This window comes from Diceros bicornis, chromosome 14 (genome assembly GCF_020826845.1).
Source record: "Diceros bicornis minor isolate mBicDic1 chromosome 14, mDicBic1.mat.cur, whole genome shotgun sequence".
Taxonomy (NCBI): Eukaryota; Metazoa; Chordata; class Mammalia; order Perissodactyla; family Rhinocerotidae; genus Diceros; species Diceros bicornis.
Window position 1 is genome coordinate 33632970 of NC_080753.1, and position 26317 is coordinate 33659286.

The 26317-nt window shown below is 47.8% G+C and overlaps 2 protein-coding genes across 6 annotated transcripts in view; both read right to left on the reverse strand.

The window, feature by feature from the left end:
- Positions 1–26317, reverse strand: part of LOC131413874 (saoe class I histocompatibility antigen, A alpha chain-like) — a 257210-nt gene that overhangs the window by 139454 nt on the left and 91439 nt on the right.
- LOC131413866 (MHC class I polypeptide-related sequence B-like) lies at positions 458–13999 on the reverse strand. 5 transcript variants are annotated; one of them, XM_058554811.1, is made up of 7 exons: positions 11165–11265; positions 5238–5501; positions 4680–4967; positions 4200–4274; positions 3830–4108; positions 3582–3716; positions 458–1025 (listed from the first exon to the last, which is right to left on the reverse strand). In XM_058554811.1, the coding sequence occupies exons 1-7, from the start codon at positions 11232–11234 to the stop codon at positions 796–798; spliced, it is 1341 nt and encodes a 446-aa protein (XP_058410794.1). In that variant the 5' UTR covers positions 11235–11265; the 3' UTR covers positions 458–795. The 5 variants fall into 5 exon arrangements, with proteins under 5 accessions (XP_058410794.1, XP_058410792.1, XP_058410790.1 ...); XM_058554809.1 differs by lacking the exons at positions 4200–4274; positions 11165–11265 and adding an exon at positions 13836–13999; XM_058554807.1 differs by having other exon boundaries at positions 4680–5501; positions 11165–12489.

Sequence of the window (26317 nt, forward strand, 5' to 3'; positions counted from 1 at the left end):
GCCTGAACTGATGGAGGGAGATGCTGATGCTTGATTTATTCGCCCACATTCTGTGTTCATTTAATTCTCTCATCACCTCAGTCCACATATCCCCAGCAGTCACTTCACTGTGGAAGCAGACCGGACCCTAATCTTCATAACCAGGAAACCCCGAAAGCACTGTCCCCCTCCCCTGGTATCACACCTCAGCTCTGCTGCATCACGAGGGTCTCAACTTCGCAGGCAGATTTTCCCCTCACAGGGTCACCCCTGAACATTGGCCCCAGATGTCCCATCCCATCTTCTCCCAGCCCTTTAAACTTTACTGTGAACCTGTCACTCACTGGGAGCTTGGGGGAGAGGAAGGTGGAGATGTTTTAGTGCTGTGTCAAGGCATCGAGATACACCTCCCCCTCTCCCCAGAACCTCACACTCTGTCCCTTCCCAGGCACGTGAAGTAAAACACAGACCAGATATGTATGTTGAAAGAGCATTTAAACACTTACAATAGGAAATTATACAGACGTGGTAGATATGAAGTAATGCATATACGAGTATGATGGGGGGTGAATGGACTTCCAGGTGCCAGGAAAGCTGGTATTGGACTCCTCAGGAAGAACCATGACAAAGGAACTTACAGATAATGCTCAGTGACAATAATATAATTATTATAGAGGTAATACACTGTAACATAAAATAACAAAAATATTGTTAAATAATGTAGTGAGCTGCAAATTATGTTATATATGACATAATATACGTGTTATATATATTAACAGTTTTGATTCTGCCAACCAAAACTGGAAATAAATACTGTTATTTCCCCCATTTCACAGATGAGGAAACCGAGGCACCAAGAGGGAAAGTGCTGGTAAGACCAGAGCAGGGAGCTGAATTCAGGCCTCCTGGCTGCAGACTCTGTGCTCCCTCAGTTGAATCAATGGACTCAGGGGCTGACAACAGAGACTGAAATCCCAGCTGGCTGGTGTCATTCAGGTCTGTTGGTGGCATCTGGCGGTGACCCAGGTGTTGTAGGCTAAGGAGCTCTGGGGGAAAGAGAAGCCAATAAATGTACAGTTGGTTGCAGAATATTGTTTCTTATTCCCTCAGGAATTCTCTTTCAGTTGCCCCAGAATCAGATTCTGCATTTCTCTAGGGAAGATAGCACCCCTACTTTTTCTCCCTCTCACCACATATTTCCCAGCCCTTGCTGGTCTCCTCCAAAGTCTCCCAGTCCCTGCTTCCACCACTCACCATGCAGGAACAAGAAAGGGCCACAGGACTAAAGGACAACACCCAGGACTGGAAACCCACTGCCTTCCCCTCCTCTCAGCCCCCACCAATCCCCCAACACAGTGGGAGGCCTCCCTGAAAGACAGGCCCCTGCTCCTTGGTCCTCCAGGCCTGGGAGTGGTCACACACAGCTCCTCCTCTCCTTACTTCTCAGCCTCCTAACCTGCACAAGCACCTGCCCACAGGGCCGGGGTCTGCTCCACTGGCCCCACTCAACCACAGGCACTGACCTCCCCCTGCAGCTCAGCCTCCTGCCCTGAGCCAGCAGCTCTGAACTGGAAGGCCCATCAGGAAGCTCAGGTGACCAGCAGGCCCAGCCCAGAAAAACTGGGCTGCTCTGGGGTCTGGACCTGACCTGACCCTGGAGGACCCCATGCTCGCAGAGGCCCAGCCTTGCCTTGACCCTCACACCCGGCCCAGGCTCTCAGGCTGCACTTGGTCTTCTTTGCTCCTTCTGGCCCAATGGCTCCTGGAATGGCACCTCCACCCCGAGTGCTGCTGCGAGGCTGAGGCTGCCCCAGCCTTCCTGCTCCCATTTCTAGCAGGGACTCAACCGGGCACTGCCCTCACTGCCTGTAGGAAATCTGCTTCTCAATCTGGAGTCGGGTTTCTTTCTTTTTTTTTTTGCAGGGGAAGATTCTCCCTAAGCTAACATCTGTTGCCAATCTCCCTCCTTTCTTCTTCTCCCCATCCCCCACCAAAGACCCAGTACATAGCTGTGTATAGTTGTAAGTTCTTCTGGTTCTGCTATGTGAGCCGCCACCACAGCATGGCTACTGACTGACGAGTGGCATGGTTCTGGGCCCGGGAACTGAACCCAGGCTACTGAAGCAGAGCCTGCCAAACTTTAATTGCTAGGCCATCAGGGCTGGCTCATGTCGGGGCTTCTTGAGACCCCTCAGCCTGAGGCTATGTTGGCCCATCTCTGCACCCTGGGACTGCCACTGTCACCACACCCACCTCCCACATGAAACCCTCCTAGACATGGAGCTCCCCAGCTGAATTCTCGTTTCATTCTATATGCATTGCGAGGACAGTTTTGGAGGAAATCCTATTAAGGTTAGCCAGCTGAAATCATAAACATTTCTTTTGGACATCAAAATTTAAATTAAGAATATTGAGAAATGAGCATGTGACTTGCACACTCTTATCTTGGCTAATGCTCCGATGACAAAGTAGGCAACCGTTTCTGCCCCAAGGGAACCAGAACTGCTGATCCTTCTGTGGGGGCTTCCCAGGTGAGAGCAGGAGCAACCACAGACCCGCAGGGGCCCCTGCTCTGAGTGCCACATGGACAGAGCCCCTTGCTGTGGGGCAGGGAGATAAACTCTTCCAGTCTGCTCAGGACTGAGGGCCAACCGTCAGGATATTAGTCTCAAGGGTGAGAACCACCCCCCACAACCTTCACATCGATGTGGTGGGAACAAAAGACCCTAGTCCCTGCATCCCTCACCCCCTTCACTCTTTGATGCACTGGCTTGTTCTTTGCACAAACAGAAAAATCCCTGTTACTGTTTCCTCTCCCCTCAAGGGAAATTATTTTGACCATCCTTTCCTCCAAACCTACAGGCCAGTGACCACCATGAGGAAGGGAACAGGCTCATAGAGGGCCAGGTGAAGCCCCAAGCACAGAATCCAAGCACAGGGTCTGCAAGATGGACAGAAAATGGCCACCAGTGCTCAGGACCCATCTGTCTGTTGTAAATGGGACCTCCCAGCGGATGTCATAGGCAGGGCTCTGGCACCATCCAGTGACCCATAGTTTGGGCCTCGTGCGTCTTCTACTTGGATTCCTCATGGTGGCTGGAGGACTAGGGGCAGTGAGTACAGGCAGGAAGGGACTAGAGGCATCCCCTCTCGTTCCTATGCCTCCCCATTGTGTAACCCTCCGAGTTGGTCACAGACGCTTTTACTGCTTGTCCCCTCTGATTCCATGATCACCCAGGCCCTCCCCAATCGGCACATGTTCCCAACACATCCCCCGGGGCGAGCTGGTGAGCCTGAATTACAGAGACACAGGGATGAGAGCAGAGCAGGGAGTCACCGTGCTCCCTGCTGCCCAGTCCTTATCCAGAGCAAGGAGAGGCCACAGCTGCACACTCAAGGGCCCCAACGTGACCCTGGTTGTGGGCAGGGCTAAAAGCTATAGACACAGAGGTGGCTCCGATTCTCCTCACAAGTACCCCAACTTGCAGCTCCCGTTACAGAGGCTGGTCGTCTCCACTCCTATTTGTGCAGAGGGAGATAAGAGGGTTCCTACATCCTAGGCAGAGCCCCTCCCATGTCCACTCACTGCCCAGATTTCTCACCTGGGCTCTCTGCAGCCGATGTTGTCTTCTTCTTCTTCTTGTACCAAAGGGCAAACAGAGTAATGGAACTAATAACACCAACAACAGCGACACCCAGAATGGCTGGCCATCCACTCTGATGCACCAGGGCCTTTCCTGAAAAACAGCCTTATTATAACCTGGGCACCCAGAGCCACAGGCCTGCTCTCCTCTCATGGCCTTTGATCCTACCGAGGTCGGAACCCCCTCCAGGAACACCCCAGGCTCACCGAGTGGAACAGGGTATGTGCTGTGGTTCCCACTGTGTTCCACGTAGCACGTGAACCTCTGCTCCTCTCCTTGGGGAATCCTTATGGCCACCCAGGTCTGGTAGGTCCCATTCCTATCAGGCAGGACACCCCCAGACTGCTGGACATGTTGGTTCAGGGGTTTCTTATCCCGAAGCCAGGTCACTGAGATGTTCCGGGGAGAGAACCTGAAAGCCCAGCACGTCACGTTGACCACGCCCTCCGCAGCCTGGCTGCAGGTCACGTTCACTGCTGGGGGCACTGGGGAAGAAAGCACAAAGGCAGTGAGGCTGGTGGCCAAGCTCTGCTCCCTCCTAAGGGAGATGGAGAGAACAGGGCTGCCCCTCCCCACCTTTCCAACTCTGGCTGAAGCTCTCATGGACCCCAGACCTTCTCCAAGTCTGTCCTGTACCCTGAAGCCAAATTCCTTTAGAATGGCAAGAGAATGGGTGAGATTGAGGTTCACTCTCCTGGATCCACGTGTTGACGCTGAGGAGGGGGATGTGAGGGACGTCTCTCTATGATAGACAGGCTGGGAGCCAGAGGGACTGGCCCCTCAGTCTGAGGGCTTCCTCTCCTGCCTGACACCCACCTCCCCAGGTTCAGTGTTCTGTCTGAGGGCACACTGCTTTCCAGGATTATGGACACTGGGACAGTTCATTCCTCTCCCCACCTGTGTGGTGTCTTTATCCAGTGGCTTTAACAAAACAGGCAAATCACAACACAACACACAAACAGAACATGTATGCATTCCGTATACAGGGAGGGTTTCAGTGGGCAGAGTTGGGGGAAGGGATCTGGAGGAGAGGAGGGCCCTGCCCCAGGATCATACCTGTTCTCTCCATGAAGCCCATCCAGGATTCCACATATCTCTGCAGTCTTCCACAAAGCTCTCCCTGCACCTGGGCCCAGTAATCCTTGCTTTGAAAGCCATCTGCGTCCCAGGACTTCTTGATCTCCATAGCCACGGTCTTAGCCGAGGACTGGGGCACTGTCCATCCACAGGTCGTGGAGTTATAGGAGAGGAAGAGCTTCCCATCATAGTAGAAATGCCTCAAGCCCCTGGCATGGTTGTCTGCTTGGATCTCGCAGCCCCAAATCTCCTGGAGGGAATGAAAGTCTGCCCCCACCCAGCAGTGACTTCTCCATTCCCTGTGTCCTTCTACCTTCCCTGACCAAGTGAGAAACTCCAGCCAAGGGGCCCTCCCTTCTCTCCTCCATGGCTTCCTGTGCTGGCTGAGTAATGGCCACCTCTGTGCTGAACTCCACAGCCCCCTGTCCTCACCCCCACCCCCATCCAAATCCCGTGGAAAGGCACAGGTCCCTGCTGTTTGCCCCAAACGTTCCTGGAAAAGGCTGCGTATCACTTGTGCCCTCTTCCCATTCTCACCTCCTTTCTGGTCCTGCAGAGCCATGATGTCTGCCAGGGTTCTTCGGAGGTCCTTCCCCTTCTCTGTCAAGTCCTTGGTCTCTGTGTCCCACGTCTCAGCTCCCAGGACAGTTTCTGCACACAGTCCTTTGGGCTCAGCCTTGCCTTTCTCACTGTCATAGTGCAGGCAGGGCTGACCATCTAAGTGCCCCTCAGCAAAAAGTCTTGATTGCACAGATCTGTTGTGGAACACCACTGTGAGGTTATAACGAAGGCTGTGGGACCCTGGCAAAGAGGACACCAGATGAAACTACTTCCTGGAAACAACTGCACATCAGATGTTTAACAGAAAAGTTCTGCTGTCCTGAGCTTCTCAAGGTCTTGAGGATGCAGAAAATGCACATGTGCAAAGGGACAAGAATTATATTTCCAATGTAGGAAAGTAGGAAAGGGTAAAGAGGGAGAGAGAATTGAGGAATGGAAAGAAGGGGATGGAGATGGGCAAACATGTGGGACAGGTGCCAGAAGAGGGAGGCACAGGCTGCCTAAGGGAACAGGTAGGAGGTCAAGGCGAGAGGCTGGCCTGCAGGGGGGAAGGGAGAGGCAAGAAGGCCATGGTGAAAGGGAGGTCTCTTCAGTGGGCAGTGAGGGGACGTAAGGGGCCCAGGGTGGGAGGGATCCATGGCCAGTTTGACTGTGGTACAAAGGCAGGTTAGGGTGAGATGGGGAGCGAAGGGCTGCTGCCTGTGGTGAAGGCTCATCATGGACAAGGCAGGGCCAAGGGATGCTGTGGCAGTGACGCAGAGGGCATGAGGGGTGGATTGTGACACAAGGGTGTTTAGGGTAGGCCAGTACCGCTGGGGGAGGTGAAGGTGTGGGCCTGGGCCCAGAGTGGAAGAGGCATGGAGAGAACTCAGGTAGGGAGGTAGAGGACCTGCCTGTGTCACCTGGGGACAGTCGGGTGGCAGGATCTCAAAGAGTCAGTGCAGTGTGTCCGCAGGTAGTTTAGAGTTAGAAAGGAGAGGGAGGGATGAAAGAGAAAATAGAACTTAAATGCCAAGGTGCACGGCCGGGGGAAGGACCCACATAGTGGGAGTGGTTCTGTGAGGTGGGGCAGTTCCTACCTCCAAAGAGCATTCGGTTAGACCTCCAGCACAGGTCTAACTGGGGTGGTGCTGGGAGAAGGCCCACTGTAGGGAAAGACCAGAGCCAATTAAGGGCCATAAACAAGGATTTTGGATACATGGTGTAGGGAGTGAGAGCCCAGTAGGGTCAAGGAACCAAAAGGGGCGGGGGATTGAAGGCCAAAGATTAGTTGGACCAAGAACAGTTTGCAGGTCTGCAAGGAGTGGAGAGATTGAAAGGACTAGTGGCAGCAGGGAAGATAATGCTGAGGGCCTGGGACTTGGGGGCTGGGGATGAGCATGGTGCAGGGATGACCCTGGGGTAACTTGGGTTAGGGTGGTGACAGGAGAGGAGGGGTGTTCTGGGTGAGGGTGGGGTGGTAATTGCAAGGGCCCCACCAGAGTGGGCTTGTGAGAGATGAGACCTTGGTGAGGGCCCCAGACAAGTGGGCAAGGGGTGGGATTAGAACAAGGTGCCATGGGGGAAGGGGTGCAGAGGGAACAGGGAGAGGAGTCCAGCACCTGTGGAGGGGATGGCAGAGGGGAGAGGTCAAAGGACTGAGGGGGCACATGAGATGGCAGGGGAGGAGGCCAGGAGAGAATATGGCGTGGTAACATTGGCATATGAAAAACTTAGAGATAACATTGGGAAGGGGAAGTGAGAGGGGAGGAGGATGGTGGAGACCAGAGAGGTCACACGAGGAATGCCTTGGCCAGAAGCCTTCAGACTCTACCCTCCCTCAGTGTGAGAGTCAAAGGGGCCACAGTGCCCACAGCAGGAGGAAGTGTGGCTACAGCCTCGGCTCCCCACAGAGCTCCTGGTCACTAGAAAAAGGCCCCTAACTCCAGACACTGAGGCCCTTGAGAGCTGCCTGCCTGGAAAATCCTTGTCACCCCAGGCAGGAATTGAGACATGCGCAGAGAGGACAGTGTTCTGGGGCCTGAGAGGGTGCCCCCCCAAACTGGTGGAAAGTGTGGCCTGAGCCCCACACCTCTAAGGGCCCTTCAGTGTCATTCAAAGCCCCAACTCAAGCAGCAGCCCAGGGCCCAGGGCATCAGAAGGACCGAGACATCCCAACATGAAGGCACAGGGAAATGATGCCAGACTTGATATCAGTTCCCCTACATTAAACCCAGCATATATGGGGTTAAAACCAAAAGCACTCATTCTCTTTCCCTGCTTCTCTGAAGTTGCTAATTACCAGTTCTCTTGGTCTGTTACAGGGAAATTGATATCCTGTGAATATCAAGAAGCTAAAGCTTCTCAGACCTCAACTCCTTGGCTTCCTGGCACCAGAATCCACCACCCACCACGGAGACAGAAAACCAATGACACCTGCAGATTCCCTTACCTCGCCATCCTCCTCCCTGCCAGCAGCCTCACAAGGCCAAAGGCAGACAGCTGGGAAAGCGCTGAGCAGCAAGGCCATAGGCTCTCCCTCCCTACAAGCAGCCACATTTCTCACAACCTTTAAAACCCCTCTGCCTCCCATCCTTTGGGGAGATGGGACAAATTTGAGAGCTCTTGTCTCCCGGCTGATGTCACCTAAAATAAAAACTCTTGTCTTGCCATAAGCCTGATGTTCCAGCTTTATTTGGCCCCTCTTGTGTGGCGGGTAAAGAACCTGGGTATGTATCTGGTAACAATTTGGCAAGGGAGCCAGGAGGCTCTTTGCCCATGGCTCTGTGGCCACGGGCTGACTGAGATTTCCTGGGGAATCCGTGGCTCCGCGGCTACAGGCTGACTGGGATTTCCTGGGAAGCAGTCTAGCAGCTGCCTAGGTGATTTGCCCTAGGGACTCTTCCCAGTACTTTCCATCTGACCCGGCACCACTGGCCCTAGGAAACAGGCTCTAGAATATTTTGTTTGTTTGTGTTTGCTTCTGGTGAGTCAGCAGACTCAGCAGAAATGGGGTAAGTTGGCTTGGGGACACCCATGAACTCTCTTCCCCTCCATCTGGGGTTCCTTCTGTTCGCGGAGGGGCCATCTGGGCACGCACTGGAGTGGGAACAGTTGCAGGACTTTCTACCCTAAATCTGGGAACCGGTTCACTGGTATCTGGTTTTTCTGTGTCTGGATCTGTGCGTCTGTCCATGTCTCTGTATGGGAATGTGCCATCTGTCCCCAAGGGGAGCTCCTTGGGGCTGATTCTGAGTAGACGGTCTAATTACAGTTATAAGCCAATGTCTAAAAAGGGATGATTTTCTTTTGTAACACCACGTGGACACAATATTCTTTAGAGTCCAGAGGAAAAAAAAATGGCCAAACAGTGGATCCTTAAGTTGGAAAAGTTTTAAAGAGCTCTGGTCATAAACAGCTGTTTTACTGGTACCTACTAAAAGGAAAATACAATGACTAGTCTTAAGAACTTGGTTAAACTTGGGGTTTCAGCTTCCTTCCATGGTCTTACACATGCTAATGAAGGCATAGAGTTAACAGAGGAGTGAAGGAAAGCTGGGAGGGAAAAAAGGGACTCCTCTCAACAAGCTGGAAATTTTTAGAAGAGTTAAAAAATAATAATAAGTAAATAAGATAATGGATTAAATCGGACTAATACTAAAGGGGGAAAAACAAAGAAAAATCAAAAGAGAGGAGTCACAGGACTCATCTCAGCAGGATGGAAATCTCTAGTTATTAAAAATAAAAATAGGAGGCCAGCCCGGTGGCGCAAGCGGTTAAGTGCACACGGTCCGCTTCAGGTGGCCCAGGGTTCCCAGGTTCAGATCCCGGACATGCACCGATGCACCGCTTGTCAAACCATGCTGTGGCAGCGTCCCATATAAAGTAGAGGAAGATGGGCACGGATGTTAGCTCAGGGCCAATCTTCCACAGCAAAAAAAAATAAATAAATAAAAGAGGACGCCTGGCATTGGATGTTACCTTAGGGCTGATCTTCCTCCCCCAAAACAAAGAAAAGAAAAATAGGATAAATGGAACAGACATGAATGAAATTAAAACAAAGGTTTTAATAAAACTCTGCCTAAGGTTGGCTGGGCTAAAAGGGATCCCCTATCAGCCCCCCAACATTAAAGGCTCTCAGACAAGACTGTTCTATTCACTGCAGCTTGAAAAATTTAAAAAGCCAAAAGGCAGAAATCACAATGAGAAACCCGACCAACAATTGTTTGGGGCAACAGTTAGGCTGCCCAGGTTAATGAGAAGATAAAGATTAAATTATCTGTTATGTCTGACTGGGAATGCTTCCCCCTACACACTATTGTAATACTGAAACTTGTTAATGGAATCCTAATAAAAGTTGTAGTTAGAGGTATAAGAGTTGATAAAATTAAGATAAAGTTTTATAAAAGTTGATATATTTAAATAGGCTTTATGTAAAATGATTACATCTCTTTTGTCTGATTGTATTATAGATTCTATTATGAGGATAGACATTGTGTCTCACTGGGGAAAGGGAGTGTTTCCACTGCCTGATATTGTAAAAGCATAGAAATCTACCCTTCAGACAATGCTACTTAAACACGCTAAAGGAGATCTCACTTGAAAATCGCCAAAATGGGGCAATTTCAGTTTACCCAAACTGGTGTATTTACATATGCAATTGGAAAAAGCCAGCCACAGAGTTAAACAACCAACGGGAAGCCTATTTTAATTTTTTCAGGCTTCTAAATGAAATCAGGAATACTGTACTGCCACTTTAAAAGAAAATAATTAAATAATTAAACATGCCCACAGGGGAAGCAGAAGGATTCTGCTGCTCCTCTCTCCTCTTGCCGAGCTTCCCCACTTAAACTCCCCCAAATTCCCGATCTAAAATTGAGCAAGTGAAAATAAGTAAACTTTTGAGATAATTTGGAATTGTAATGGCCATTCTGGGAAACCTCTGTTTCAGATGAGTCCACCTTAAGGGTCACCCTTAAAAGAGAGGATTCAAATCCTCTCACGATGGGATGCAATCTTTGATTAATATACAGAAACTTCGAAAAGACAAAGTTATTCCAAAAACAGCTGTAAAGAGGCCTTACAACAAAAGGAAAAAATCCGTAGTAAATATTTTTGGCCATCTAAGCAGATCCACCTGCTAGAAAAATAGTTTGGATCTAATTGTCCTTTTGAGTTTTGTACCTGAGACATGGCTAAAATTTTGAAAATCTCTGTTGGTGTTTATCTGTATCTATATTTATTTGTTTGCCTCCGGATGGTACAGTTTCTAAAGGAGCTCTATTTAATTGGCTTGGAGGAAACACTGTTACAAGTTATTTCTAAATGTAATAGAGCTAGCCCAGATGTCTTTCAAGTTAACATAATATAAAATGATCTTTGGTAAATAAAAGCCTGTTTAAGTTTGCTGGTTTGATTTAAAATAAATATGTTTTCAAAGTTATCAACATTGGACATGATACAGACATGTTATCTCTTACAAAATTTATCATCAAAATTAATAACAGAATAATAACTGTTTCTGTCTGAAGTCTCATGAGGTTTTTGTAGACAATCTAATTATAATTATTAAGGACAAGAAAACTAAATAGATGTATAAAAGATAAAAGTTTTTTTAACTATTTGGCTGTCTTTGCCTTCAAGATCTTTGGTTGTCACCTTGTTTAAATGGATAGCTAAACGTTATTTCATGGGAACCTATGATATTATGTTGGTAAATGTTAACAATATAGGTGTTTTGAATTATATAACATTACTAAAATTCTGATCTGTCCTGGTTATCAATCATAATAATAAGATTGCTGAAAAAAGATGAGAATAGCAGGGTTGAGGTGGTGGCAACCGGCCTCGTCCAGTACCCGCCCCTCCCCGGGGAACTGCTCCAAGCTCCTCCTAGGCGGAGGACCCCAATGAACCCCACTCACCAGCGGCAGTACCGATGGGTGCATAAATGGCAGCGACAGCCAGAAAGAGCAGGACATGGTACAGCCCCATGGCCCTGACTTTGTCAACCTGAACAGGCCCAGGCAGCAGCAGAAGTCAACTGAGCAGAGGGAAGCCCGCCTCTGAAATTTATTACCAAAACACGTGGTCCCTTGGCGCGGCTCACAGACCCGTCCAATGAGCAGCAGAGGGAGGGCTTTGCTGTTAACAGTAGAAAAGCCCAAGAAAGGAAGAGGGGAACTTTCAGCCTCTGGGCCTGGCCCCATAGGAAAGGAAAACTCCAAGGCTTGAAAAGCCTGTGATTTAGGATCCCCAGGCAGGTAAGACCCCAGATGAGTACAGCCAAATGTCCCAGGGACAGGCTCTGAGCAGCTGAATATTAGGGCCACAACCTCAGAGGCACCCAGATCACTGCCTCCCTCCCTAGCAAAGGCGACTCCCTGCGCAGGAGCAAGGCTGGTCTCACAGAGCTCCTGTAAAGATACCCAACTGCTGACCTTTCCCTGGCTTCTTCCTTCCAGAACAACCTTCTGTCCCACACACATCTCCCTCCCTAACCGAGCACAACATTGTTGGCAACATCACCAGTGAGCAGATTTGCAGACCTGTTGGCAGATTTCAGCAACCTCTGCCTCTCAGAAGCAAGGTCCCCAGTTGAATGACTCACATTTCAAACTCTCTTATATGTTGCTGCCTCCTCTACCTCCCAATGAGTCCAGATCCAGCCAGGTCTCCTTTCCTGCGGCCACATCCTGTGACTGTCAGAGCTCTCCCAGGGTGGCCTCTCTAGTCAGTCCCTGGGGCATCACAGCCCAATGACGTGGCTTCCCCCCTTCCACTCCAACAACAATGACTCTCCAGACTCCCCTTTCCAACCTGCCTCAGGACCTCTGGACCCATCTGCCCCTCAAATCCAACAGGTCTACAAGGAAACTACACATCTCCCACCATACCAGACTCTCCTCCTCCCTTAGTTCTCTTAGCATTACCATCCTTGGTCCCATCTGATTCCCCTTTCCCCTGCCTCATGGACTCAAAGTCAGCTCCTCCAACCTCCTTTCAATCCCACAGCCACTTCCTTAGTCCAGGCTTTCATCTACCTCAGCCTAGAAAATTGCAAAGGCTTTCTGAACACTGTGCCTGTCCCCAGTTATAACCACTAGGCCCCACACCATCCACAGCTGCCCCCTCTGCTGAATTTAACACATATTGCCTCTACTCCACCATCAAAGCCCACAGCTGCCACATCTGCTGCCTGGCATCACCTCCCATTTCTCTGGTGACATGTCCCCTGGGTTGCAGTAAAAGTGGACTGCCCCCATCTCCTTACCCTGTCCCACCAGGATGCCACTGCTTAAGCATCTCCCTCCTCTGGATTACTCTCACCTCTGCCTTCCAGCCCATCAGACCTGCACATCCTAAAAGATCATTCCAATGAGATGGTGGTGATGGTGGCACAACCTCGGGATTATAGTAAAATCCACCTAACTGTACACTTGAAAAGGGAGAATTATGTGACATATGAACTATATCTCAATAATAATAAGAATAATGCTATCCTGAAAGCCTCCTTCTACTGAAAGCTCTGTCTTACCCCCAACACCCATCTTTGGTCTTTGGCACATCTTGACCATGGTCCTCAATCTTAGCTGCTTCTTAGAACCACCTGGAGAGTTTTTGCTATCCCTATGCCCAGGACAAGGCAAAAACCAATTGAATCAATATCCCTTGGGTTGGACCTAGGCTTTAGTATCTTTTAAAGCTCCCTCAGTGATTCCCATGTGCAGGCAAGTTTTAGAACCCCTGGTCTAGCCCATGGTTGAACCTCCCTGATGGTACCAAGTGTGCCCTGCCTTGTACCCCATCTTACCAACTTATCCTCCCCCCATTAGACAATGAGCCACTCCAGGAGGAGGAACTGAGTTCATTTCACCTTTGTTTCCCCTGCAAATGCTTTTTTAAAGTTGAACTGTACCCATCATTACTGACCATTCTGCTAAGACCCTTCTACACTTTTTCTGTGGACAGAAAAGTCATGCCTCAGAAAGTTTTAACAATTTCTTAGATTTCACATCCATTTTTATTAATTATTTTGAACATCACAATTTATTTAGCATGACAGGGATTGGGTACTGTCCCATCTCAGAGAGATTCTTGTCACTGCTAAAGGTCACAAGGGGATTGAGAGTGTAGAGAGGCAGATGGAACCCAGCTCTCCTGAGGGCTGGTCGCAAGCCCTTCCCTCCATGATGTCAACCCTCTTTGAGGACCTCCTAGTGTGGCAGCTCCAGCAAACTGTCTCAATCAGCTCATCCATCGCCCCAAAAAAGACTTTTAATACTTTAATAATAATAATAATAATAACAATAATAATATGCTAGGTTTGTTCCAAGGCATTTAAAGATTGTTGCAACAGAGATGAAGCCAATCCTCCTCTTACTGGAGAGTAGGAGAGGCTCTGACGGACTAGGGCTCCAGATTTGGGGTGCTCCCCATAATCTAGGTGTGGCTGTCCCTCCCCCACCACGCCACTCAGGTCGTCTTCTGTACAAATTGTTTCCCTTCCACCCCACCCTGCTTCCAGGCCCCTTCTCCTCTGCCCCATAAACTGCTTTTTTCCCTCCACTCTTGCCTGTGGACCCCTGGACTCACAAGCATAGGGGCGTCTTTCTCGCGAAGACCCGTGGCGCCACTGCTGGGTCCGGAAAAGAAACTGAAAAACCCAGGGCAGAGGTTTACATAACCCAAGGCGGGGCTTCGCTGGGAGATCCGGGCTCATTTTCAAGTGGGCTGGCCCAGAGTTTACAGGGAAGATGAAGATCACCCATCCCCCTAACCCTGGCCTAAAGGAAATAAGAGTTGCTCATTGTTGTAAAAGCAGAGTGAAGGCGCTTATGGGCAGAGTTACAGGGGAACGAGTTGCACTTCGGTTTAAGGTCTGAAACTCCTGAGTAGTTACACCTACCGGTGGTGAAAATGCAGACCTGCCCGGGTGTGGGGAAATTCCGAGTCCGTGAGTCTGGAGGGGGATCTGGAATCTGACTTACAATAAACACCATCTTGGTTGATTCTGAGGCCCGTGAGTAGGGGAATGCTGCTTCCAGCCCCCTCCCCCACGGGGCCCCGACCTTGGTTTCTAACAACGGAAAACCCTTCCTGCAGCCTCACATCACTCCAGGAAGGAAAGTGCCTGCTGCGTTAAGGTCCTGATTGAACCAGGTTCCACCGGGCCGGTAGCGCTTTACGGCTTACAAACTGCCCAGGCGAGAGCCCACTGGCGTCTCTGCACCTGACCCCTGCGGGTGGACGCAATCACGGGCTCGAATATCCAGGCGATAAAATGTAAAAGAGAGAGTGGGTAAAGGTGGGAGGGAAGGGGGGAAATGTTGAAGAAAGAAAGCGAGAAGAAAAAAAAGCTAAAGGGGAAATACATTTCAAAAGATTTAGTATTATTATTGCTAACCATTATTATCCCCCTCTGTCCAGTTTTGTAATTTGTTAACGTTTGACTTCAGCTGTTTGATCTCTCTCGGAATGGGTAAATAGATGGCTATTGTTGTTATTGGGGGACAATTTGAAAGTTGCAGATCAGGACCCCTTACCTCCAGATGTGTCAGGGTATGTCTTTTAAAAACAAGAACAAAGTGTTTTGTTGTTTTTTACATAACCGAAGTACAAATTTCAAAGAGGATAATATTTTTAAAAACAACTTCATTGCATATAATGCATCTATTTGGAATGCACAGCTGGTTGAGTTCTGGCAAGTGTACACACCTCTGTCACCACAGTGAAGACGTAGGACATTAGTGTCTCCAAAGAAATGTCATGTGATAAAATTCTTTACAGCCAATAAAAGGCATAGGATAGATTTTAATGTATTGCTATGAAAAGATGTGCCCAACACGCTGTTAAGCTTTTATCAAAGGTTAAGAACAAACTTGAAATATATTGCCACTAATCCCACGTACATAATACATGTTTTACATAAGGGAAAACCTAGAAGATTCCTCACCAAAGGTTTGACAGTGGTGTCTCAGGGAGTGGGATAGTTGGGTGACTTTCGCTTTCTCTGATACGCTGAAATTTATTTTTTAGTATAAATTTGCATATGTATGGGAGTCAGAGAGAATATCTCAGTTTTAAAATATTGTAAAACTAAGCCCCAAGCCCAATAAATAACAGATTTTTAAAAAACCAAATGTTAATTAAAACCCAACACTACATACTTTCTCCTTTATGATAATCATTCATATTTTCATAGCACTGAATGTTTCTTAAATTGTTACTGAAAGGGATGTTTTTAGTAGAGTGGAAAGACAAGTCATAACTATAATAAAAAGTTCGGGCTAGAAACACAAAAGAAGCGCAAAATCGAGTGTGGGCACTAGGGACCCCTTCAAGATTATGCTTTACCTTTGAAACCCGCGTGGCCATCGCATCCTCTGGTCTTAGACAAAGTCAGGGCAAATCTTGTTCCTTGAGCATCGGTTTGTCCTTGAGAAAGGTCAAAGGCTTTCAGAGCAAGTCTGAAGAATGACACTGACTTTCTGGTCTAAAAAGCTTTCAAGACTGTTTGGGCAAAGGCAGTGTTTGTAAGAGGATCCAGCCTGTCTGGGCAATGCTCCCTTGGGTTCACCCGTTGGCAGTGGCCACAAGGCAGGCGAGGACGAAGAGAAGCTGCACCACTGGGTCTGACTCAGCGAGGGGCTTTTGGGCTGACAGCATGGCTGTGCTTTCTTTGGGGGCCGGGTAGGGTGTAGGCGGGAAGGCACCAACTCAAGGGATAACTGCAAAAGGAAGTGGTCTAAGCCTCCACACCCTTCCTTCCTCTTGCCACCTCACAACCCGAGCCTCCTTCAGCCCAGACTGTTGGGGGAAGTGCAGAGACCCAAGTAGAAAGAGCAGGCTTCATGGGCCTCGTGATGGTGCCTGGCTCCCTTCTTCAAGAGACTGGTGGCGAATTCAAACTGGGGGGCGACTGTAAAAGCTAACCTTTGAAAGTAGGTCCTTATTTCCCACGCTGGCTTATTTACAAAATTCATCTTAATAGAATACAAAAACAAAACAAAACAAATTCTGCCCTGATTTTTCTGGCGAACAGAAGGTCCTGCACTCTCCCAGTTCCTCAGGGGCTTCAGGCCGCCCCCAAGTGAGGCTCCAGGCTCCAGACCTGCTGCCATCAGGCCAGGCCCCTCTCCTCCTGGACTCCCTTCACCTCCTGTCAACCTCCCTCTGCTTTGTCTCTGCTTCCTCATCCTTTTCCCCTCCCTAAACCCACCCCTGAATATCTCGCACCTTCTTCCAAGGCTTTCTCCTCATGACTACAAATTCCTCCAAACTTTAGGAAGAAAAACAAACACCAGTGGAGAAATCCTGCAGGAGACCAGGGCTCCCATGCTAGACATGAGCCCCCACTCCCACCTATCCCTCTCTCTCTGTGTAAATGGAGAGTCCAAGTCCTTAACCTGGCATCTCAGAAACCTCCCCACTTTGGCACTGCATCCAAGAGTTGGCGTTATGTGTGTGGACAAACTTTTGGGACCCCTTTTCCTGGTCTAACAGGCAAATATAACAAGCAAGCTACATAGGCTTAAAGTCGGTACAAAAATCCGTGCTGTGGTGTGAAAAGCCATGCAGGCCATCTTAAGCACATGTTAGAATGACTTTGCAACCTCACACCTCATGACTGAAGACGCCAGCTGGACAGAGCCACAGCAGGAAAAGATAGCGGGTCCCTTGCTGTCACATTTACCAGCCGCATTTCTTAAAGATTGAAGGAAAAAGTAACGACCCTGTTCTGTACCTCCCTCCACACATGGATAACACTGACACTCCAAGCCACACTACATACATGTTGGATGTATAACCAAAAAGTTCTTGTTTATGTTATCCTTGAAGTATACGACTGTTAGATCTGTAAGCCCTTACCTACACGCACACTGCTTTGTTAAAAAGTATATAAACTGCACTCAGATCTGTAGACTCAGAGCAGTTCCCCAAAATACTCTGTTGGACTGTTTCCCAGGACTCGAGTTCCTCACCTCAATTATCAAATAAACTCCTTTAATTAACCTTTACCTAGACTCTTTATTTCAGTCGACATGTGCACATGTGGTTTTATTTCAGGAGATGGGACAATGCTATTCATCAGATCAGCAGACTGTGAAGACGCCCTGTCCCCTCAAAGCTTAAAGCACTCTGCATTAGGGAGGAGGGAGAGAGTGGGGGAGCCCCTGACTCCAAGTCTACTGATGTCTTGACATGAGTACAGCCATGTTTGGCCGCTCCATTGACCTACAGCCACCAGCACAAAAAGAAATACAAAGCTGCTTTCTGCGTGGTGGGAACTGGCCCTTCTCTCACGGAGGGAGTTGCAAGTTGTAACATTTCAAGGCTCTTGGAGCGTCGTAGCACGGGATGGACTGGCCATCTGTGCCGGGCTGGGACGATAACCAAAGAGAACAATGCACGTACACAACTACTGGGCTGGGACGTTAGCCAGGGGGCTCAGTGCACGTACGCCACTGATAACCATTTTGTGCATGGGAACACTAAATGCTTGCTCTGCAAACTCTGTAATTGCTTACTCTGAAAATTACTGATGGTATAAAAACTGCTGGAAACTGAGACCCGGAGAGAGTTCCACCTGTGGAAGGGACGCCTTGCCCAGGACGTGTGATCCTTGCCGTGTCGATTGACAGAGCTCTCCCGGCAGTGGGGCGTGGATGTTGTGAGTAACTGATTTGATGTGAAGCAATTGATTTGATATGAAGTAATTGATTTGATGTGTTCTCTTTTGGTCAACCTGGTGTTTCTCTTTCTGGTTGATTTGTGTCATTTCTCTTCAGCCGATGTGGGTGTTTTCCCTTTCCAGTCGGGCTGATGTTTTTTCCCTCTTAATATTTGACCTATTTGGATCTGTTTGCAGACTGTCACCTTTACTATCCTCTATATAATAAAATATACCTTCGGTCCATTTGTTTGGAGTGGAAAGTGTCTTTTACGTCTCCGATCGAATCCCCGAACCTCTCATAACAACTGATCACTCCCACTCCAAGGGACACTGAAAAGAAGCACAGGACAGTCCATTCCCTCCAGGGACCAGGCAGGGAAGTCAGAACCACCGTGAGTGGATGTCAAAGTCCATCAAAGAAATATCATTACAAGAAAAATCCCTGTGTCACACTTTGAAGCTCACAAAAATGATCAGAAAACCAAAATCCTAGCTCAGGTGACATCACTGAAGTTGGCTGTAAGGCTTTGTGGGACCTGTAGGTAGAAAGCAGGACATCTCTAGGGCTGCAGCCCAATAGCCCCTATGTCTTAGGGCCCCCAGAAAGGATGCTCTCTCTTTAGTGGTGCAGAAGAATCTCTTTGGATGTAGAATCTCTTTGGATTTCTGAGGTTTTTACACTGATTTGTTGACTTTGTAGATGTTGAGTTCATCTTTGAAAATCTTGGAAACAATTTGCTTTGACCTTGTCTAAGTGTGGAATCTGAAACTGTTCTGAAGCAGGAAACAAGGGACTGGCCCTGTGAGCTATGGCCCCATGTGGAGGTTAATTTTCTGTGTCAACTTGGCTAGGCCATGGTACCCAGGTATTTGATCAAACATTATTCTAGATGTTTCTGTGAAGGTATTTTGTAGATGAGATTAATATTTAAATAGGCAGAGTTTGAGTAAAGCAGATTATCTTCCATAATGCAGGTGAGGTTTCTACAATCAGTTTAAGGCCTTAATAGAAAAAACCCTGACCTCCCCCAAGGAAGAGGGACTCGCGGGTAGACTGCTTCCACACTTGAACTGCAGCACCAACTCTTCCTGGAGTCTCCACTTGGTGTCCTACCCTACCCCACAGATTTTGGACTTGACAGCCTCTGCCATCACATGAGCCAATTCCTTAAACTAAATCTCTTATATATACTCACACATATGTATTATATATATAAATGTAAATATAAAATATGTATATTTTCATGTATAATTACATATTTTATATAATATATAAATATAAATATATAATTTATAAATATAAATATGCATATATATTAAAGACATTGAATATAAATATATATTAAAAAGTAACACAGATGCAAACACACATACATAAATATATTTTCTGAAACACTCCATTTCCCCAAATGTTTGCAGCTTATAAAAAATAGAGGTGTAAAATTTATGCAGAATTTATAACATGGAAAACTATTTGTTATGTAACAACAAATTTCATTTCAGAAAGTAACATTCAGAATAACCCATAACATCTGGATGGAACTTTGTAAAATGAACAAACACACACATACATATATTTATTATTTTATATACTATTATTTATGTAACAGCAAATTTTATAACTTCCTCATACTCACTACCTGCTACTTTTTGATATTAGAAGTCTTTGTGGGAGTACATCCATTCACTGATTTTTCTGCTGATTCAATTTCATGGTGTTTTATCTCCTGGTGGGTTAAAAGTTGTTTTGAATTGTGTACTAGACTATTAGAAAAAAATTAGAGTTATTTTTAGCCCTAGATGATGATTTTTCTCCTGCAGAAGGGTTCTGTACATTTCTGTCTGTATTGCACCCGGTAGGTTTCCAATCTAGGAATGTTTCAATCCAAATTTGAGGTGTCAAGCACCCCAGATCACCCAGAGGTGAAGCCTGAGTAGTATAAATTCCTGCAGGTTCACAACTACCATTCAGAAGCAGCATTTCAGAGACTCTGCTTAATGTATGTGTTTGGGGGGGTGTTCACCAGCGTCCCCACATTTGTGACCCTTGGCTTCCACTTCTTTTTCCACTCAGCCCCTCAAGGTAGCTGAAAGCTTGCTCATCTCCTCAGGTTCTGTAAATGCCTTCAGGGCAGAAGTGGATCTGGTGTCCTAGGATTCCTGCTCTCACTGTCCTGGGCTGTGGCTCTCACCTAGACCTTGGCTGGCAATCGTGAGGTCATCACCTCAAAGAGGTGCAGTGGGGCACAAAGGATCAGGCAACGGAAAGATCTCCCTGTGAAGGTGGACTCCAAATACATCACCATGGATATAGGTAACTGCTGTCCTTTTCTATGGACTTCGCTACACTCCTTCCCTCTATCCTCTCTCCCCTCCCACCCTCAGGACGGCCTCAGTAGCCTGGGCAGAATCCCCAACCCCTCAGAGGAAATGCTGAGGAGGAGAAGGGTGCTGGGGTCCTCTCTTCTCTCCTTTAGGGACACCTCCAGGAACCTAATTCCAGCCTCTTGGAGATCCTGTGTGTGGCCTGCGCTCCCTGGTGCCTGCCCGCAGGAGCTGCTGGTTGCTGTGTTCCCGGGGTCTGAGAAGCCACTTGGTACAGTGACCCATCATGTAGTCCCTTGTGGCCTCCACCATTCTGAACCGCTCCCAGGTGCACTTGATCCTCAGAGCCGAGGTTTGCGCCGCCGTCCAGGTCTCTAAGTCCTCCTTTAGGGGGTTGAATCCTCATCATCTTAGGCACTGAACGTGAGCCCTGAGGAAGTCACCTCTCATCCACACAGCATCGGCAAGGTGTGGGACCCTGGACACGTGCGAGTCTATCCGGGCAGTGGGTGGTGGTTGTCCTGTCCCGCCCGCCTTGGGCCCCCTCCCACCCTAGGCTCCTCCCCGTGACTGGTCACAGAAAAAGTCAGTCACAATCTAAAAGGAAAATGAAACCTGAAGCAAAACCTCGGATTGCCCTTCCCACCTGTGAGTGGTGAGCATGAAGCCCCACCCACACCACTAGCGTCCATTAGTGCCTGGGGATGGGGGTGGGGGTCTGGACCTGTGCCAGGAGCCTGATGTCACTCACTGGACTTGTCCTGGCTGTGGTACCTGCCCTGGAACATCAGGTTGCTCAGCATTAGATCCCCTAGGGTCTTGGTGAACTTTGCCTCAAAGCCCAGATAGTAAGGTCCCAGCTTCTCCACCCTCAGCTTCAAGCTCTGATCCTTTTTAGAGTTGAGGCACCAGGGAGAACCAGATCGGCTGGGCAGGAGGTTTATTCTTTGCATCCTAGAGGATTAGCAGTAATATATCCCTCTCCTCACCTTGTGGCTCAGCTCTTTTACCATCTCCTGGGAGCAGGAGCGATGTCTCATCGCCACCTTGTGGTCCATGGTCTTCCTTTCCCCAGATCAATCAGGACACTAAGATCAACCTGGACCCCAGGCCTTCAGCAACTTTCCAGTAAAGTAGAAAAGGCATGAGGTGGGACTGTGTCGGGAGAGGAATGGTGTCATCTCCACCTCTGCGGAGATCCCCATCAACCTGTTCAGGGGAAGGGCCAAGCCTTACTCTCCATGCTGAGAGGAAGCTCTGGGCCAGGACTGGTCTGTTGGAAAGGCGAGGACCTGTTCTCTCACACCAAGGGCCCCAGAGCCTGCAGACTGGGGGAGACTTGTCCCCTGCTGTGTACTATCAGGTTCATGCACGCCTCAAGGAATAGACCCTGCACATTGCCTCAGGTGACATGAGCAAGATGCACACCCAGAAGTGAGGTAGCCCCTCCTGGGGGTCCTTGGTCCTCCAGTTATTCCGGGTGCTCAGTGCTCTGACAAGAGGTGGGTAGGAGGCTTTGTGTAAAATAGAAATTCTTTATAGCCCATTACTTATGTTATTTTACTTTTCATTAGCCCTTTTTATTGTAAAATAAAACACAGATACCAAAAAAGAACAACTATCTAAAAATGGTGCCCCTTAATAAAAGGCAAACACCCTTTAAGCCCAGAGAGAGAGAGATTTTCAGCCAACGCACAAGCCCTAGCATTTGCCCCATCTCAATCACAACCTTTTCCCTCCCCAGATAAAAACACATCCTGACATTGATCATAATCATTTCTTTGTTCCAATTTATAATTTTATCATTCAAAATTATAGTTTAATTTTACCTTTAAAAATGTTTTTGTTCTCTTTTGTTCTATAGATTCCTCCTTTATATCTTTTATCCTCCTAAAATTTATGTATCTTGTACAGTTTCTCAGTTTGCTTTTCGCTGACTCCCTTCATCTCCAAAGTTTATTTGAATATGTATCTCTGTCGTGTGTATATTTACAAATGGTATTGGGATATAGAAGCTTGATTATATTCAAGTTTGATTTTTTTTTTTGGCAGGAGTACTTTATGATGGCGTTGTATTCTTCCATTGAAAGGCATTTAGTTTCTAGTTATTTCTCTTATTGTAATGTTAATTGCCATTGCTCTTTAATGCCTAAATATATTAATTCATTCTTCATTTATTAGCTGAAGAATTTCTAAAGTTAGAGATTTTCCGAATTCTACCATTTGGTTACTCAGTACAACTCTGTTTTATGGGACACAACTCTAAGTTAATATCTTGCAGTTTCTGAGTATTTTGCTACTTGACAGAGAAGATCTGATCAGGTGAATTTCCTCCATCCACTGGTCAGTCCCTCAGGATTGCACACACATGGTGGACTTGGCTCAAATTCATCTCTGGCCCAAAATACTGTGGTCAGGGTAGTAGGTTGCACAGAGGAGAAGACTTTATAACTCACAGGATGAACTCTGTGGGGATGCTTTTATCAGAAGGGGGCTTGGGGCTAGGCAGGCACTGAGCTCTTCATAGATGCTCTTCCAGGACAGCAGATTTCTATTTCTGTGCTCAGATGTGTCTCTACTCCTAATGGATTTTTCTACCATCTCTCCTAGGGGGTAAGGTCCTCATCTTAGCATCTGGATAATTCCTTTCCCTGACATGATATAGAATGATTTTTCCTCACAGTCAGAAAAAGGAGATCAGGGAAAGGAGCCAGTATCTGAAATAGACAAGAAACAGTACAGGGTATATGCTTGGAAATTTGGGGAAAGAAGAATGTTTTGGGCAACAGTCATAATCATAAATATCACTGCTTCCCCAAAACCTTATCAACCAGCCCCAGGACTGAGCTCCTACCACAGGACAATCACTGTGCTTCCTGGCTGACTGTAACTCTAGAGATTATCTTAAGGCCCAGTGACCCAGTATGGGCTGCTAAGCATCAGAAACACAGGGCAGCTTATGCACAGTCATCCAATCCTAAAGGTGGGGAATGGATTATCTGAACACAAATATTTCTGACTCTGCAGCCCAAAGGAGTAAAATAGATTCTAAAAGGGCTGTTTGGACACTAATTAATAAATAATTCTTATTATGTGAGGGAAAATATCCTACCTCTTTCTTTCTATGACGGTAATCACTTTTTGCTTTATGCCTGAGACAAATTCTAACTGATACACATGTGTACCAACTTTAAAAGTAATTATCCTGGGGGCCAGCCTGGTGGCGTAGTGCTTAAGTACACGTGTTCCACGTCAGCAGCCCGGAGTTTGCTGGTTTGGATTCCGGGCACGGACCTACACACCACTTGTCAAGCCATGCTGTGGTGGCATCCCACATACAAAATAGAAGATGATTGGCACAGGTGTGAGCTCAGGGAGATTCTTCCTCAAGCAAAAAGAGGAAGATTGGCAACAGATGTTAGCTTGGAGCCAATGTTCATCACCAAAAAAAAAAAAAAAAAAAAGTAATTATCCTGAATGCATTTAGAATAAAAAATTTACATAATGGTATTTCTGTTTAGACAAAAAGACATTTTTCTAAAAGTGTCATCTGCTCGAGAACTTACCTAAATTTTATTGAAAAGACCAACTGGGTTTAGGAATTCAACAAATCAGAGAATCGCAGATATTGCAAGAGAAATATGAACAACATTCTTATTTTTCCAGTTTTCTTGAGATATAATTGACCTACAGCATTGTGTAAATTTAAGGTGTACAGTATAATGACTTGCCTTACATGTATTGTGAAATGATTGCCACAATAAATTTAGTTAACATTCATCATCTCATATAGAGGCAAAAAGAGAAAAAGGAAACAATGCTTTTTTTCCTTGTGATGAGAACTCTTAGGATCTACTCTCTCAGCAACTTGTAAACATGCCCTCCAGCAGTGTTAACTACAGTCATCGTGTTGTGCGTTACATCCCCAGTGCCGAGTCTCTTATAACTGGAAGTTTGTGCCTTTTGACCACCTTCATCCAATTCCCCTAATCCCCACCTCCCACCTGTGGTAACCACAATTCTGATCTTTTTTTCTATGACACACCACCCATCTGTGTGCCCCAAGACCAGCAGTCAGGAGGGCAGAGCATCAGGTGGGGAATATCTCACCTCCCCACCTGCCTTGCACAAATCAGTCTGAATTGATGGGGGGAGATGCTGATGCTTGATTTATTCACCTACATTCTGTGTTCATTTATTCTCTCATCACCTCAGTCCACATATCCCCAGCAGTCACTTCACTGTAGAAGCAGACCGGCCCCTAATCGTCATAATCAGGAAACCCCGAAAGCACTGTCCCCTCCCCTGGTATCACACTTCAGCTCTGCTGCATCACGAGGGTCTCAACTTCGCAGGCAGGTTTTCACCTCACAGGGTCACCCCTGAACATTGGCCCCAGATGTCCCATCTCATCTTCTCCCAGCCCTTTATGCTTGGCTGTGAACCTGTCACTCACTGGGAGCTGTGGGGAGGGAGGTGGGGATGTTTTAGTGCTGTGTCAAGGCATTGAGATATACCTCCCCCTCTCCCCAGAACCTCACACTCTGTCCCTTCCCAGGCACATGAAGTAAAACACAGAGCAGATAGGTATGTTGAAAGAGCATTTAAACACTTACAATAGGAAATTATACAGACATGGTACATATGAAGTAATGCATATATACGAGTATGATGGGGGGTGAAGCGACTTCCCGGTGCCAGAAAAGCTGCTATTAGACTCCTCAGGAAGAACCATAACAACGGAACTTACAACTAATACGCACTGACAACAATGTAATTATTACAGAGGTAACATACTGTAACATAAAATAACAACAATATTGATAAACAATGTAGTGCACCTGTAAGGACCTTATATATATTAACAGTTTTGATTCTGCCAACCAAAACTGGAAATAAATACTGTTATTTTCCCTATGTCATAGATGAGGAAACTGAGGCACCAAGAGGGAAAGTGCTAGCAAGACCAGAGCAGGGAGCTGAATTCAGGCCTCCTGGCTGCAGACTCTATGCTTCCTCAGTTGAATCAATGGACTCAGGGGCTGACAACAGAGACTGAAATCCCAGCTGGCTGGTGCCATTCACGTCTGTTGGCGCCATCTGGGGGTGACCCAGGTGTTGTAGGCTAACGAGCTCTGGGGGAAAGAGAAGCCAATAAATGTTCAATTGGTTACAGAATATTGTTTTTATTTCCTCAGGAATTCTCCTTCAGTTGCCCCAAAATCATTTCTGCCTTTCTCTGAGGGAAGATAGCACCCCCACTTTTCTCCCTCTCACCCCACATTTCCCAGCCCTTGCTGGTCTCCTCCCAAGTCTCCCTTAGCACCATCACTTGTCACTGCTTCCACCACCCAGCATGCAGGAACAAGAAAGGGCCAGAGGGGTAAAGGACAACATCCAGGACTGGAAACCCACTGCCCTCCCCTCCTCTCAGCTCCCACCCATCCCCCAACACAGTGGGAGGCCTCCCTGAAAGACAGGCCCCTGCTCCTTGGTCCTCCAGGCCTGGGAGTGGTCACACACAGCTCCTCCTCTCCTTACTTCTCAGCCTCCTCACCTGCACAAGCACCTGCCCACAGGGCCGGGGTCTGCTCCACTGGCCCCACTCAACCACAGGCACTGACCTCCCCCTGCAGCTCAGCCTCCTGCCCTGAGCCAGCAGCTCTGAACTGGAAGACCCATCAGGAAGCTCAGGTGACCAGCAGGCCCAGCCCAGAAAAACTGGGCTGCTGTGGGGTCTGGACCTGACCTGACCCTGGAGGACCCCATGCTCGCAGAGGCCCAGCCTTGCCTTGACCCTCACACCCGGCCCAGGCTTTCAGGCTGCACTTGGCCTTCTTTGCTCCTTCTGGCCCAATGGCCCCTGGAATGGCACCTCCACCCCGAGTGCTGCTGCGAGGCTGAGGCTGCCCAGGCCTTCCTGCTCCCATTTCTAGCAGGGACTCAACCAGGCACTGCCCGCACTGACTGTAGGAAATCTGCTTCTCAATGTGGAGTTGGGGTTTCTTTTCTTTTCTTTGTTTTTTTTTTGCAGGGAAAGATTTGCCTTAAGCTAACATCTGTTGCCAATCTCCCT